This window comes from Emys orbicularis, chromosome 1 (genome assembly GCF_028017835.1).
Source record: "Emys orbicularis isolate rEmyOrb1 chromosome 1, rEmyOrb1.hap1, whole genome shotgun sequence".
In the NCBI taxonomy this organism is placed as follows: domain Eukaryota; kingdom Metazoa; phylum Chordata; order Testudines; family Emydidae; genus Emys; species Emys orbicularis.
The window spans coordinates 112847377-112863825 of record NC_088683.1 but is presented as its reverse complement, the minus strand read 5'-3'; the positions used below and the strand labels follow the sequence as shown (position 1 = coordinate 112863825).

General features: G+C 45.1%; 1 protein-coding gene across 1 annotated transcript in view; it reads right to left on the bottom strand.

The window, feature by feature from the left end:
• The window catches only part of AMN1 (antagonist of mitotic exit network 1 homolog), an 80732-nt gene that overhangs the window by 2903 nt on the left and 61380 nt on the right, over positions 1–16449 (bottom strand). The window contains exons 5-6 of the mRNA XM_065401389.1: positions 9028–9084; positions 557–668 (exon numbers count right to left, since the gene is read on the bottom strand). Coding sequence (XP_065257461.1) covers positions 557–668; positions 9028–9084 — 169 coding nt within the window. The remainder of the gene's footprint in view (positions 1–556; positions 669–9027; positions 9085–16449) is intronic.

The following is a 16449-nucleotide window of genomic DNA, read 5'->3' as shown; positions in this document are numbered from 1 at the left end:
GGCATAGTCAGGTGGATAGCAGACTAGATTGGGAATCAGAAAACCTGAGGTCCTATTCCCTGGCCTGCTTGGGGATCAAAAAAAGTCACTAGGGGGATATAAACCACTATTGACACCAATATAGTTTCAGCTGTATATAAGGATTGGAAACAGCTCAGACAAATCAAAGAGAAACCCATTAAACACGAAAGCCTTTTAAATAAGGTATCAATTTTACACAGTAAATTTTCAGAGCAGAGCGGCACTTTAAAACCTATTACTTTTGCAACCTCTCCACCAATGCTGTGTCTACACCAACATGTGCCTGACCTGTTGTGTCTTGGTTTTGTCTCTGTACAACTGCCAACTCTTGGAGGCAGGAACCTTGCCTTGCTGTTTTGGAAAAACCCTTGTATATTTACATCACTATCATTAATAATAATTTGTTATTTGTTTTCAGGAGCATCCACAACTTGGTAAGTGCTTTCAAGACAGAAAAAAGGCACACTCCCTGCGCCATATTTTGGGCTGACTTTGGAGTGAATACTTTGCTGGCTATCTGCTTGATTTGACTAACCTGTTATCAGTGGGCATCCATGAAACAGCAGAATATAGATCTCCGGACAGCAGGTAAGGACAGCTTCCACAGCTACATCTGTCAGAGTCACACAGCGTTCCATGTGGATCTCCTATTATGAAAACAAAAACCTGGTAACCACATCCGTAACTTCTAAAGCACAACTTTTATGTTGTCCATTCTAATGTCATAGATCTGCACAGATGGTGATTTTTAGGTTAAATATCCAGCTCTGTAAACGAACTATGAAAATGAAGTCCTTTTTTATGCACAAAGATTTCTGAGCAAACATATATGCACAAAGATTTCTAAGAAATTCTTGGTACTTAGGTTGAACCTTAGTGGGTAACTGTGACAGTCAGGATCCAGACACCCCAAGAGGGGAACAGGTTTAAACTCCAAAAATGAGCACCTGAACCAACTGATTACATACTGTATTATTGTGCTATAGAAATGTATTGAGCAAGGTCTTTTATGAAAGTTTGTAATGTTTTGAACTTAATGATCATTATGAGGTATGTATACAGACTGTGGCTATGTAGTTGTGTACATATAAAAACAGAGCTCATAATTTGTGCTGCAATGTTCAGTGCCTCCTCACTGTGAGGCAAGTCAGTAGGGAGGGGCTTCCTCCCCAGCCAGATGAGACTAGCTCCAAGCACCAAACATTGTACAACCCAGGAAAAGACAAATGAGGGGCTATTCAAGTTAATGGGAAAACACTGAAACAACTTGAAACTGAAAAGAAAACTCCAGTCTTGGAAAACTAAGGGTATGTTTACACTAAGGGTATGTTTACACTTCAAATGCTACAGCAGTGCAATGTAGACACTACCTACGCCAACGGGAGGACTTCTCCCATTGGCATAGTTAATCCACCTTCTGTTGACCTACCACTGGATTTTTCACTATATCAGATGTAAATTCCGAGTGTAGACCAGGCCTAAGAAGGAGGGAGTTTCCCCCACTTTGAGTATCTATAGTGGCTGTAGAAAAAACCCCTGCAAACCATTAACAGTGGAAGGGGTTTGAACAGAAGAGTATCCAGAAATTGAGGGACGGCATCTAGGCTGGAAGTGGTCTGTGAAACTCTGGATCCTCCCTACAGTTAGGCGGTACGCTGGAAAACTGTTCAAAGCCAATAGGTAACTTGTATTAGAAAAGGAATTATTAATGTAATTTAAAAGTGTAAAGCCTGAAGTTACATTTTTTATGTTTATTTTCTGCTCTTTTATATTTGCTTCCCTTGCTGTTTCGTTTTTTAATCTGTGATTTTTTTCTATTAAATAAACTGTTTATTTTTATCTCGAACAGGTCTTTGGTGTGCAAAGTGTATGGAATGTATGTGCCAAAGCAAGCTGGTGTCTGGGGGGCTGGTTTCATGCCTTTGGTGTCTGAGTGGCTGGTAGTTGAGAGCTTGGGGTGGATGGATTTGGGGAGGCTTGGGACTGGACAGGCTGTTTGGATCACCCTTGTGGAGGAAAATTTACAGAGGGCCTCAGGCTTTGGTCAAGCTAGTAGGCCTGAAGTATTAGCTGAGCTTGTTTCTGTGTGTAAGGGGCATGGGGAGGCAAAGTGGAATGGAAAGTCTCCAAAACAGAACAATGGCTTTCTGTGTATAGGGGGCATGAGGAGGCGAAGTGGAAAGTACCTGAACACAATTTGCAATAGCCAAGCTTGTTTTCGTATAACCGCAATGGATGCATTAGAAAAGTCAAACCGCAGAAGAGCTAGATTGGGAATAGCAATAACAGGAAAAGCCAAATAAGGGAGATGATTGTTTCTTTTTGCTTTTGACCTTTATTAATTTTGCAATGTATTCCAAATAAGGTAATTGATACGGAAGCATGTGTAATTTGTCTGTGGTTTTAAGCTTTAAAAGGCTTGTGTGTTCCTTGAATCAGGGGGCAGCTATTCAGAGCTGTTACCCCCCGGCACGCTTGTAATCAATAAAGGTGCCTCAGGCTGATCTGATCCAAAATCAATCGTGTGGCTGATTTTCCACAAAAACCCTGCAAGGGGTAACTAGGCTGGTGGAAGGCAGCATGAGACCTGTATGCTTGTGGGCTGGAGACTGGTGTTAGGGCTTTGTGACATAGCAGCACAGCATTAGGACACCCAATGTTACAGGCAGGCAGTGACATAACCTCTTACTGGTCTGGACGATTGCCAAAACGGCACGGTAATTAAATGCGGAAATGTATGTAGTCAAAAAGGAATTAGTATAATCTTATTCTCTGAATCTACTGACCTGTGAAGAATTGTGTCCAGATGTCCAAAGAGGGAATACTGGTAATTGACAAAAAATGGTTATCACACGTGTTCTGTGATTAATGAAACACTGGTGATTAACAAAGGGTGCCTATTACTAAGGCTATGTTTTAGTCACAGGTATTTTTAGTAAAAGTCATGGACAGGTCATGGGCAATGAACAAAAATTCACAGCCTGTGACCTGTACATGACTTGTACTATAAACACCCCTGACTAAATCTTAGGTGCTCTGGGGGGCTCTTGAGTGCTGCTACTGCTTTTGGGATGGGAACTCCAGGGCACTGCTGCAGCTTGGGGTTGGGGGGTGGGGTGCCACGACTGTTCTGGGGGTTGAGGGAGCGGTCCGGGGTGCTGTGGCTACTCTGGCATCTCCCGGGGCAAGCTGCTTGGGGCCACCCAAACAGCGGCCGGTGCGGCTGGCCCCAGGGCTGCCCCAGCTGCTAGGGCAGCCCTGGGGTCAGCCACACTGCTGAAGAATCCGTGACTTCTGTGACCTCCATGACAGACTCACAGCCTTACCTATTACCAAAGTTGTGTGCTGTGATTGACAGATGCTGGTGATCGACAAGGTTCTCCTATCAGCCACATGTTCTCTAATTGATGGGATAATGAACCATTGATTGATTTCTAAGTCAATAAGAGTCATTTGTTTTCATGGATAGTTTTGGTAATAATGTATTAGTTACAGATGTCTTTTACAATTAAGTAAAGAGAGACACCTTAAGATAGAACTCACAGTTAAATCAATCATGAGAAAATAATTTCTTTGTTCAAAACCCTACATAGGAAAAGAGTTTTGAGGCAGTTGAATTTGGAGTGAATTATGCTCCACTTACTTCTTCAGTTGTCAGATCGGTTTGGTAAAGTATAATATGACGCTGATGCCAGCTTTGGTCAGAACTGTTGGCTCAACTGAAAACAGACAAACTCACAGCAGGAAGTTAGGCCAGTTCACTTGTGTATTAGCAGATAATCAAAGGAGGCTGTTAAATGTCAGTGTACATATTTGGTGTTTAAACTTCATAAAATTAATGAGATTTTGCATGTACTGTTTTGCATTGTATATGACCCCCAATATCTAAATAACCCTCCAAACATGGAAAAAACCTTGTATAATGCAAATAAAGTACTCTTATCAGAAAGGTAATGCATCTCCGCACTTCAAAGCAATTGGTTATTGTGAGGGCATTCAGAGTTCAAAGACTCTAAAAGCATTCCTCTCTCACTGCTATCTAAGAAGAAATCACGGCTCGGGATAGCTGTCAAGTCAGATTTTTCTAGGAGAACAAATATAAATCTGGATATAAAGGAAAATCCTTCATCTCTGGACTGTTTGGATTCAAACAGGGGAGAATAACTGAACAAGACAACAGAGATCCCCAGAATTATTCTCGGTAGCCCTAAAAGACTTTTGGGAAACTGGCAGATTATTACATCTGAAGAAGTGAGGTTCTTACCCACGAAAGCTTATGCTCCCAATACTTCTGTTAGTCTTAAAGGTGCCACAGGACCCTCTGTTGCTTTTTACAGATTCAGACTAACACGGCTATCCCTCTGATACAATTACATCTCAGCTACCATTTGAAATTATAGACTGTGACTGACCTGTACATATATTTTACCTCCTTTAACCTTTTAATAGCTCTATTTTCTTTTTCTTAGCTAATAAACCTTTAGGATTGGCTACCAGTGTTGTCTTTGGTGTGAGATCTAGGATGCAACTCGGGACTCGTGGGACTGCGGGTAACCTGGAATATTGTGATTTTTGGTGTAAGTAACCATTTATCACATAGTCCAACTTGCCTGGGTGGCAACATAGTATATAAGACTACTGTAGTACTTTGGGATTTCACTGGGTTGGTGAAATCTAATTATAAAACATACCACCAGACTGGGGTGTCTGCCCTGCTTTTGACAGTCTGCCTGAGGTAGGCACTCACAGTTGCGAGCCACTCCAGACAACATGACATATACATTCATCTCTGAGTTCTGCTGTATTACTCTCTATTCCATAATCTCTGATTAAATATATTCCAATTAAGCTAATTATTTGGCATCTCCTATTATCATTATTAAAATTCAAATATGCAACATCAGAAAGGACTAACGCTACCTCAAAGTCTGTTCGGGCCCTTCTTTCGGGGCACAGTTTTATTCTTCAAACATAAGACTCACAAGGTAACACCTAAACAAAGCTATCCCCTCCTAACCAAAGCAGGCTGCAGGGGCTGACAGGTCTTTCCCCTTGAACAGTCACAGATGAGGCTGGGCCCAACTCCCCTTAAAGGGCCAGCCACCCTGTGACACAGCCTCTTAGGGCTGGTCCACACTAACCCTCCACTTCGAACTAAGGGTATGTCTACACCCAGCCACTAGTTCGGCGGCTGGGAATCGAAGTTCTGGGTTCGACTTATCGCGTCTTGTCTGGACGCGATAAGTCGAACCAGGAAGTGCTCGCCGTCGACTGCGGTATTCCAGCTAGACGAGAGGAGTACTGCGGAGTCGACGGGAGAGCCTGCCTGCCGCGTGTGGACCGAGGTAAGTTCGAACTAAGGTACTTCGAACTTCAGCTACGTTATTCACGTAGCTGAAGTTGCGTACCTTAGTTCGATTTGGGGGTTTAGTGTAGACCAAGCCTAAGATACGCAACTTCAGCTACGTGAATAACGTAGCTGAAGTCGAAGTATCTTAGTTCGAACTTACCGCGGGTCCACATGCGGCAGGCAGGCTCCCCCGTCGACTCCGCGTACTCCGCTCGCGGAGCAGGAGTACCGGCGTCGACGGCGAGCACTTCCGGGATCGATCCGGGATCGATTTATCGCGTCTAGACGAGACGTGATAAATCGATCCCAGAAGATCGATTGCTTACCGCCGGACCCGGAGGTAAGTACAGACGTACCCTTAGAGCTGTTAATTAAAAAGAGGAAACTGATTTTTAAGTTTTGAATGTATTCCTATGAATTCAACTCTTCCTGCTCTGCTGACCCTTGTGTTGCTGCAGATTGCTATTTGCACTGGCGCAGCTACCTTACTGCAGCTACACTGATGTAAAAAAGACCACTCTACAAAGGGCTTTAGTCTTTAAGAACAATTTTTTCTATATGACTTGCTTTTTTTATTCCACTTTGGGCTGCTCTACTCTGAAAACTTACATCAGCATAACGGTCTCTCAAGGGTGTGAAAAAGCCACAATCCTGAGAGATGTAGCTATGCCAATCTAACCCCCAGTGCAGACAGTGCTAGGTCAACGGAAGAATTCTTCCTTCCGTCGACCTAGCTACTGCCTCTTGGGGAGGTGGATTAACTACAGCGATGGGAGAACCCCTCCGAGGAGGTGGAGGAAGAGACAGTGGAGAACGGCGGGGATGGGGGAAGAGGATGGGACACGGGATAGTGGGGAGAGGAAGTGGGAGGGGATGGGGAAGAGAAGGGGATATGGGAATGGGCGGAGGGAAGCAGGAGCATGGCATGTGGCGTCCCCTCGGCAGTGGCAGCAGCCCCAGCAGGGAGGTGGCCGCAGCAGCACCAGAGCAGTGACATCACTGCAGCAGCCGGTGCTGGAGGGGCTGCCAGCAGCTGCTGAGGCTCCCCTGTTAAGCTGTCCTGTCCCCCCCCCCCCCAGCACTGACAACCCAGGTATCACTCTAGGCGGGGGGGACAGTCAGTGAGCCACGCGTGTGCATTGCCTCCCACAAATATAGCAGTCAAACTATGCCTCTGACAAAAGCTGGTGACTTGAAGGCTGCCTAATACTTGATTCATGCCCACAGTCAGGGACGTCCTTAGGCATACACAGCATACGCGGCTGCGTACGGCACCCAAAAATTTGGGGCACCACCCTCGCTGGCTGTGACGCAGACACCTCTCCTCTCCGGCCCCTCCCTCATGCTGGGCCGACCCAACCCCTTGGCCTCGCCCCTCCGCCCACTCACTCCTCAGCTGGCCGGCTGAGGGCTCCGGGTTGGGCAGGGCATCACGGGGCCAGGAGCGAAAGTTTGCATGTGAGTGAGCAGGGGGAGCCGGGGGGGGGGGGGGAATACCCAGAGGCTGGGAAGAGATGAGGGAGCTGAGCTCGGGGGGGAAGGGGTAAGCTGGGCATGGGACTTTGGGGAGCGGGGGGGAGGAGGAACCGGGCTGGGGATGGCTGGGGGGAGCTGGGCCAGACAGGGGGCAGGCTGGTAACAGAGTGGGGGGGGATATGTGGAGGCTGGGAAGAGAGGGGAGGAAGGGTAGAGCTGGGCACGGGACTTTGGGGAGTGGGGGGGGAGGAGGAGGAACCGGGCTGGGAAGGGAAAAGAGCAGGGAGGTGTCTTTGTCTGGCTCAGTGAGCGAGCAGCGAATGCACTAGGGCCTCCTGGGGAGCAGGCCGGTGGCCCCAGGGGAGAGCAGCTGTTCTGAGCAGCCCCACACTGTACCTGCACCTCTCCCCTCTTCTGCCCACATGCCCTGCCCCATCGGCAACTCCCTGCAATCTCTCGCCTAGTCTCCTTTTCACTCCACCTCCCTCGTCTCTGAAGTTTAAGCCCAGACGCCAGCATCCCCTTTGGACTGTTACCTTTCCTCTCCTCCCTTCCCCAGCAGGGATCAGCAACAGAAGCAGGCTGGGAGGAGGGAGAGGGGCACACACACCACCAGGCTGGGGAGGATGGAAAGTTAAAGGAAAATAAAAGGTGGCGTTTGCTTTTTCTGCCCATTCACAATATTCCAGTGTCAACAGGAGGAAACTGATACTAAAACAATGGGAGGAGGGGGATGTACCTGGAGCAGAAAAGCAGCAATCAGGGCTGCAGAATGCAAGGGAGGGAGCGACCTCTTAGCTGGGCAGGAAGATGGACTCACACTTGACAAGGCTAGAATAGCTGAAAACTTTTATTTAGAGAAAAGGGACATGATTTTTTTTCTTGTGGATCCCAATATCTCCAGAGCTGTCTCTCAAGCTGGTAGCATTTTGAAGGAGGGAGCGTTCTAAACGGTGCAGAGTTGAGTGAGATTTTCAAGGTCCCTTCAAGAATGCAGCACCTTCTTCCTCACCCATGGGAAAGAACTTTAAAAACGGCCTTAAATAATCCAAAACAAGAGCCACTGTTCACATGAGACTTGGCTGCTTATGGCTCCAGCTCCACCGTTGAAGCATTGTTGAAACTGCGTGCTGAGTTATACTCAGTACAATCCCACTGAGCCAGGTGTGGCAACCAGGGCAGAAAAAAAGACTGGTTCCTGAATACAATTCCTTTTCTTATTAAACTGCACATCCCAAGCACCTCTTTACTTTTCAGGTTTAGCGGGAAATGCTCTATTTTAGGGAGAATGAAAGGCCATTTGGGAGTTGATGGCCCAGAGCAGTGGCAGGCAAGGGCCTGGATGAGGGCTGGACTCCGCCATCGGTATCAGCAATTTCTTTTTTGTCATTCAAATGGATTTTGGGTCATGGCTGACATCCCAGCCATCACGTAAAATGCACCAAGTCCCTATCCTAGGACGGGGGGGGGGGGGGCAGGAGGGGGGAAGGCTGCAGGGTGATCTCCCACCTCCATGCAGCCAGTGGCCTATGCTTGCCAATGCCATGCTGGAGCCTCCACGTTTATTTATTGACAAAGTTTGCAGAATTTTAAAATATTGTGCACAGAATTTAATTTTTTGGTGCCAAATTCCCTCAGGAATATGGGGTGCTGAGCAGTTGGGGTGGGGGAGCTGTGAGAGGGGCGCTGGACAGTGTGGGGGGGAGATCGCTGGGCATAGAGACCTGTGGTGGAGATCTCTGGGCGAGGGGCCACTGGGCATGGGGGTTGCTGGGCATAAGGGGGAGGCGGGGTACTGGGCAGGGGGGCGGTGTGGCGGGGGATGCTGGCAGTGCAGGGCTGGGTTTGGGGGCGCAGGTGGGAGGGAAGTGCAGGGGTTGGGGTGAAGGCGGCACAATTAAACTGTGTTTAGTAAGGTGCATGTGGCAAGTTTTCCAATACTGTAAGCTTATGTTTGCATTACTAAGAGCAACTCGGGCATGGGGCACCAGTTTAATAATACTGCGTGGGGCCCCATAAATCCTAAGGACGGCCCCGCCCACAGTCATGGTAATTGTACATGCAAATGTAAATGCGTAACTTGATAATATAAATAATATTTTTCCTCTGGAATTTTAAAAATGTACAAATGTATTTGCTTTTAACATTGCTTTGTACTTAGAACAGGTTAGATGAGTTACCTTTAAATTCTTTGAACACATCCCACTAACTAGTGCTATGACACCATTATCAGTCACCTAGAAAAAAAAATCTGTTATTGGCATATTGGATTAAAGAATGGCATGTACATATCTTTTTAAAAAGCAGTAATTTTGGAAGAACAACCAGAGAGGGTGCAACGACGCATCCAGTGCGGTAATGCAACTGATCCCAGAGAAGCAGGGCATGTATTTTCAGTCATTAAACTTGCACACTTTTTACATGCCCTGTGCTTTAGACAAAATCATTTAGTTTTCCTCTGAACTGACACAGGAGAGTTATGCAAATATATATTTTTACTCTACTTAGTAGTTTAAAATCTAAACAATAAAGGCATCCTGTTATAGCATGTTCTTGCTGTATGATCCAGTTTAGACTGCCACACTTGGGCTGTATCTACACTAGCTTTCTGTTGAGAAATTGTCAACTACTGCATTGCCACCGGTGCAGTTCTATCAGAAGTAGCAACAATGGAGCACTAGTATAGATACAGCATGGGCATTTTTAATACGAGGTGTTGAAAAATGACATGCCTGTTTCTAAAATGACTGAATTGTGCCACAGGGAGATTTTCTGAAAAAGGGTAGTGTAGGCAACTTTTGGCAGTCTTCTCTCGGCTTAAAATTTTATTTCTGCTAGCCTTGAACTACACATAAAATTCAAATGAAATACACACTTTTAAAAAATATAGAGCCAAATTCATGGCTAGTGTAAGTAGGCACAACTTCACTGACATTTACACCAAAGGTGAATTTGACTCACTGTGGTTTTGAAACTGGCTCTTTTAAAATGGGGGGACAAGGTGGGTGAGGTAATATCTTTTATTGGACCAACTTCTGTTGGTGAGAGAAAAAAGTTTTCAAGCTACACAAAACTCTTCTAGGTTTGAAAGTTTGTCCCTTTCACCAACAGAAGTTGATCCAATAAAAGATCCACCTTGTCTCTCTAATATCATGGGACCGACACGGCTACAACACTGCATACAACAATCTTTTTAAATGGGTCAGGCTGCCGTCAGCTGCCCAAACCAGGAGTACATTGGAATTTTAATCAGTTTTAGAACTGGTTAGAAAATGTCTCCAATGCAGACATACATGCCCATGTAGTTCTTTACATCCAGATAAGCAGACGTTTACTAGAAAGACAGTGTAATGTAAATCTTCAGACCTTTAATGAGAATTTGAAGTTTGCAAAATGTAATACATTCAATCAATGTAATTAACCTATTCATACAATACAGAGGAAAAAGACAGCCCACAAAACCATATCGGCTGCATTTGACTTTTTAAAATCAGAATGTTTTGATGACATGTGTCACACCCCAATGCCCCCCCCAAGGGGTCCCCTGGGAAAGGCAAATCAGCATTGTATATGGCTAACGCTATTGCAAGCATCGCAGGACATTTTGGGAAGGGTCAAAGGTGTGAGTGAGTATGGAATGGAAGATTCCTTTGCAGGTCGCAAGAGGCCAGAGGGGGAAAAAGGAAGAGAGCAAAGAACGGGTTAACTCCTCGCTCCTGTTAGGTCCAAAATTAAAACGCTAACTCCAGACAGTTCAAGGCCACAGCACACATCTGACTCTCGACTGTCTGCCAAGGAAGAGGGGGGCCCAAAATCCACCAACCAGTCTTAAAAAAAAAAAAAAAAATCAGCTAAACAAACCTGCAAAGACAGCCCATAACAAGCAAGGCAAACAAAAGCCAGCACAATGAAAAACAAAAAAAACAAGAAAGTCTAGCCGGTGTGTTTTGGAAAAGTCGAGGAGACCACAAAAAGCCAGTTTTAACTGGCACAAAAAGCATCAAAAGCAAACATCCCCCCAAAAACCCAAAACTTAAAACCCTCTTAAAAGCTGAAGCAATTCAGAGATCAGCAGCGGACCTTGAACAACCTGGGACCAGAACAAAACTCCCGTCCACCCTTCCCCCTCTTCTTCGTACATTACACCCAGGCTTGGCCAGCCTTGGGTAGAGCGTGTGTGAGTATGAAAATGGGTTAGGGCTTGGGGCACTAACGCTTTCTTCCTTCCTCTGAGTGACGTGGAAACTCCCATCACTCACCGCTGTTATTTTGTTATTTTATTAATAAAGCTTTAAAACTTAAACACTAGATGTGTTTCATCATCTCCTCCCCAAACAATGCTGTGGCCTCAGCCTGATCACCTGACGTCTCAGGCAGATTGGTAACAGAAATCTGCCACAGTTTGGTGGAGAATTGCAGGGGGGGGGAGCCCTGCGGAGTGCACCAACTGTTCTGCCCTTGGTATTTCATGTTTGCTCTGCCGGCACTGTTGGTATTTCATGTTGAGGATTTTATAATTACAGGTGTGCCCCACCCGCAGTCGTAGCATGGCTGAGAACCGGAGGGAGGTTTAGCATTCCGCTCTCCACCCCGATCGGCGGGGGAAGGGTGCAGGTGGGTCTTCCCCCTGTCGTAGAAGGGCTGGGCAATAGAAGAAGGACTTAAAGATCCTCGTTCCAAGTAACAGGGACAATCCTCGGTGCATACATCCTCAGTCGTAGTATAACTAAGTAGAAGGGGGAAGCTTTGGGTTTCTTGCTCAGCCCGAAAGGGGCACTTGCAGAGGAGAGCTTTGGGTTTCTCGCTGAGCTCAGGAGGGCATTTGGTGTATGGACCCTCAGTGTTAAAGAACCACCGTGTAATACGGAGGGAGGCTTAGTGTCTCTCCCTCTGGCCCAGTGGGGTAACATTGGAAGCCCTGGTGCCGGCGTGAGCTACGTAAAATCTCAAGTAATAAAAAAATCTTAAGAGTTGTACTAACGGATTGTGACAACATGTTCAGGAAACAGAAGGGTACAGCTGCGGACTCGGGAGTCCTGCAGTTGTGGGCGATGGCATCAGCGATGGGTTCAATATCGGACGTATGGGCATTAGGAAGCGCGGATATGGTAGTCTGGCTGCCCGGTCAGCTGGTGTCACGGGAAGCAGGTGAACCTGATGCCCAAGCCACGGGAGTGTCAGCAAAAAGGGACGGGACCCTGCTGCCTCTTTCAAAGGGGGGTGAAGACCTCTCCCGGCTGGAGAGAGCTCTCACCAAGGTGGGATACAATCCATGGGGTTCCGTGGCAAATCTTCAAAAAAGAGTGCAGACTTGGCAGGATTTATTAGACCCTTATGCCAAGTATAAAAAGGTAAAGGGCAAAAACCTAGGGGCAGCTGTGGAATTAATTTGGACTGCAGCAGCCATGCGGTATCAAATGTTGTCGGGACAAAAAGAGGAGCTGGGGAGAAGGGAGGAGGTGTGTACTCAACAGCTGGTAAAAATTAAGCAACTAAAAGTGCAAATTACTAACCAGGTTGCAACCCAAGCCTATGCCCAGGACAAATTGCAGGCCTTAAAACAGAACTTCCAGGTGGAAAAGGAGGAACGCACCCGCCTAAAAGCACTAGCTAAGCAAGTACTGGTCCTTCAGGAACTAGTCAAAGACTTGACTATTTGTGCTCAGCATACGCCGCAACGGCAGTGTGCTCGCCATAAAAAAAAATTGAACAGTTAAAACATCAATTGGCCGTGCGTTTTGTCCAGATGGCGAGCCTCACGGGGGATAATTCAGGTAACCCTTGTGAGGGCTTTGATCTCTCCCTTTGTAAGAATTCTCAATTTTGGGCGAAACCTTGTTGCACCCCTATAGTGGCCCTCATTAAGACCGAGGAGAGGTCCAGCGGGTGAAGGGGGAGAAGGTCATATGTACAGCACCCCCAACTACAAGAAAAGCACCCCTTGGGGTAATTACGAAAAGGAAAGGGACAAGAACCAGGAGGGGTGGGGGGCTAGTTAAGGAGCCCACCGTCCTTGCTAAATTGGTAGTGAAACAAAGCCTGTGCCCATAAAAAAAACAGGATCAGGCCCAAACAAGCAGGCAGGCAATAAATACAAAAATTAAAAAACAGGTTGGAAGCCTTAAGGGCATAGTGGCAGGAGTAAGGAAAGGAGTAAGTGCAAATATGGGGAATTCAAATCCCTAAAACAGTCCTTAAAATAATAAAATCTAAGTAAATTAAAGTATCATTTAAAAAAATAAACAAGTAATTAAGAAAAAAAAGTTAACTCTGTAAATGCTGGAGGAAACTGAGCAGTTAAAGTTGTAAAAATATTATTAAAAAAAAATTCTTGGTTCCTTTGAAGCCATTCTGAAGGAAAAATGGGCCCTTTTCCAGGAGAATGTCTATAAACGATCCAAGCAAAAAAAACCTATCTAATTAAAATCATTTAACTATAAACAATTTAGTAGTCAAATTTGCTAAAAGAACATACGGGGGTTCTATTAAAACTTAACTGCCCCAAATGTATAAAGGGAATGTAATCTATATACAGCTATGTAAAAACAAAGCAGTGTAAACAAAATGTACATTTTCCCCAAAACATGTGTATATTATAAAAAAAAATTTAAAAAATACAAGCATACCATACTACTGAATTAAAATCCAATTAGGGCTCCAAAGGAAGCCACAATAGGTTGTGTTTTCCTTTTTCAAATCATTGTGTGTTTTAAAAACAAAAATTAAAAATTAAAGGTAATCAAAACTCTGGTAAAAGTTAATTGTGTCCCTTTTAAGACAGAGTCTCTGAGCTACTAATAGCTTTGAATCCAAAAGCAAGCCAAAAAGCGTACAAATTACCTAACTAAAAAAAGGTAAAAGCCATTAAAAGCTGGCCTGCCTATAAAACAAACACAAAAAAGTATGGGGGTAATTCCTCGGTTTTGCCTGCCATCAGCAAGGGGTATTTATAAAAAAAAAATATTTTAAGCAAAAATCTGCCACCCCCAAAGGGGTAAAAACATGTTATTTTTGTCTTTCAAAAAATCAAAAAAAGCTAATATCAGCTAAAGAGCAACCCAAAATACCATAAATCTACTGTCACAATAGAAATTGTGCTTTGTGTTCAATGTTTTGTTTTGTGTTGTTCCTAGCACTGTTGTGTATTAAATGCTGCAAAAAAAATCCTCAGGCAGCAAACAACAAGTTAAAAAAAATTGGTTTTAAAGCAAAAATTATATAAACTATAAACCTAAAGGTAATTAAAAATAAGTTAAGCTCCCTGTCCCAGCTACAAAACAGCCTAATACAAAAACAAATTAAAAAAAAGGGGCCACTCCCTAAAATCAAAATAAACAAAACCTTGTGCCATAATAAACCGCTTCAGCCCACTGGTATACTATAATAAAAACAATAAAAAATTAAAATAAGTACGTTTCACAAATTAAACCTTTTGCGTAATTAATAATGTCTTAAATTTTTTACAAAAAAACCCTCCTAAAATTCAAAACATAAAACGCTGCTCAACCACTACTACCTCCAAACCCATAAAACCTCAATATAAGGATATTTTGGGGAAAATATGTTGGGGAAGCCCACTGCCATCTTTCCCCTGGCCAAGAATAATTCCCCTACCACATCCTTTTTGGTCGTCCAATGATGTGGGGTAATTAAAAAAAAAAAATTTACTCTAAACATAAAGTGGGTGGGTCCATACCCCATTGTAAGTCGCATCTCCCCGGTAGTGCACCAGCTTCAGCTACCCGGCAAATTAAAATGGGCACATGCCAATCAATTCAAAACGTATGTTTCTTCCTAGGTGTCTGGTCATGGCATCGGGAGCCTCAGTTGTGGACCAGCCACCTGCCTGAACCATCCGGGTTTCCGGCTATCTATGGAATTATCTAAATAATTACAATTATTAAAAAAAATAAGTACCTCCAAAAGCTCTCCATGGTTCGAGCTGCCGATGGGGCCCAAGCCACAGTGTGGCATAAGGCTGGAGGGGAGGAGCCGTGAAGGCAATGCATAGTCCAGATCAAAACAGTAGGGCCACAGCAAAATACCTGGTGGGTGGCCTCAATCCTCCCTTAAATCCCCCCAAAAAACATACCCTGTTCCTCATGTGGTGGCCTGAAGCAAAATGGAAGGCCCTTTGGCAAGCAATAGCAGCCCCTGACCCCTGAATGCAATATTGTTGTTGCGACCTCCTAAACCAGGCAAACAACATCCATAACAAAAGCCAGGAAGGGCAAAAGCAAAAAAACTAATAATGTACAAAATTTATCCTCTGTGCCTCAGTTTCCCCAATAAAAACATTTATAATGTTCGTTCTTTTCCTTCTTTTTGCTTTGTTAACAAAACCAAGCAGAATAGCAAAAGCCCAGAAACACCCTAAACAGGAGTGGTGGGACCGCTCTTGCTGCTTCAGGCCTGCAAAATGTGTTAGTGTAATACAATATATGTATAATGGCACATATCTATGGGACTACTCGGGTGTCCGACGCTTTTATCCTCCTTTGTTAATTTTACCATTGTTCAAAATTAGCCATAAAAAAAAAAAAAGGGTCAATTATCCATTGGCAGGGGATGCAATTGTGGCTTAGCATCCTGAAAATGTGGCATCACGTATTACCTGGGTATTTTTCCAGGGGCGGCCCCCTGCCAAGAGCCTCAGGTCCCCCAGCCTTGCATGTCCCTCCCCAACTAAATCCCAAATGAAATCAACCCAGAAGGGCCCCGCACCTCCCCAGGCAACACCCCATGAAACAACATTACGTCCCATCGCCACTGTGGGGGAATAGGCCTGGCTAGCCTCCCTTGCACCGACCAGAACATCGGCGAAGACTCGTCATATAGGCCCACCTTGCAGGCTGCAAGCCTGAACCAAACTAAGTGTCTTGTTCGTTGCCAGTCTTGGACATGACCAGAGGAGGGAGGGAGGCCAAGGAGGGAAAGAATAAAAAGCCCCAGCAGCAGCACTAATGAAATATGAGTATGGCTGATGAAATATAATAACCGCTTGTATGAAGAAAATAATTCTGGTTAAATGCAGCTTCTCCTTTTGAGCGTTCTGTGACCCCCCCAAACTTCTAGCTAAATGTAAACTGACCAATCACGCTTCTTCTTTGGGTGCTTCGTAAACCCCCCCCCCCCCCCCGGTGCACTGTCAGTATCACCCCGGAAAAGTAATGTACACTCTGCCGAGAATGTACCCTAATTCGTGCCAAGTTCTGACCGTATTGGAAACCACCAAGAAGCCCTCCACCCAATATGCACCCAGTTCTCGGAAAATTAATAAGGAAGGTGCCGGGAAAGGGAAAGGACCCTAACTCTTTATTTTTCGTAAATGACGCGTAACTTGTAATATGTTTGCGGTTTGTAAGAATAAAAGGAGCCTGCGAGCTCAGTTCTGGGGAGTTTCTAATTGTGAACTCAGGCTTGAGTCTGAGAACTAAAATCAATGCGTGGGTGACTTTTTCCATGACACCACCTAACCCCCCCCCAAAAAACTTTGTATCCACCTGGAAACAGTGGCCCCTACCTCTGAAGGAGGAAGACCTCCATCCATACTGCCAACGCTTACGGTTCCACTGGGAGGGAAAAATTTGGGAAAGATGGCT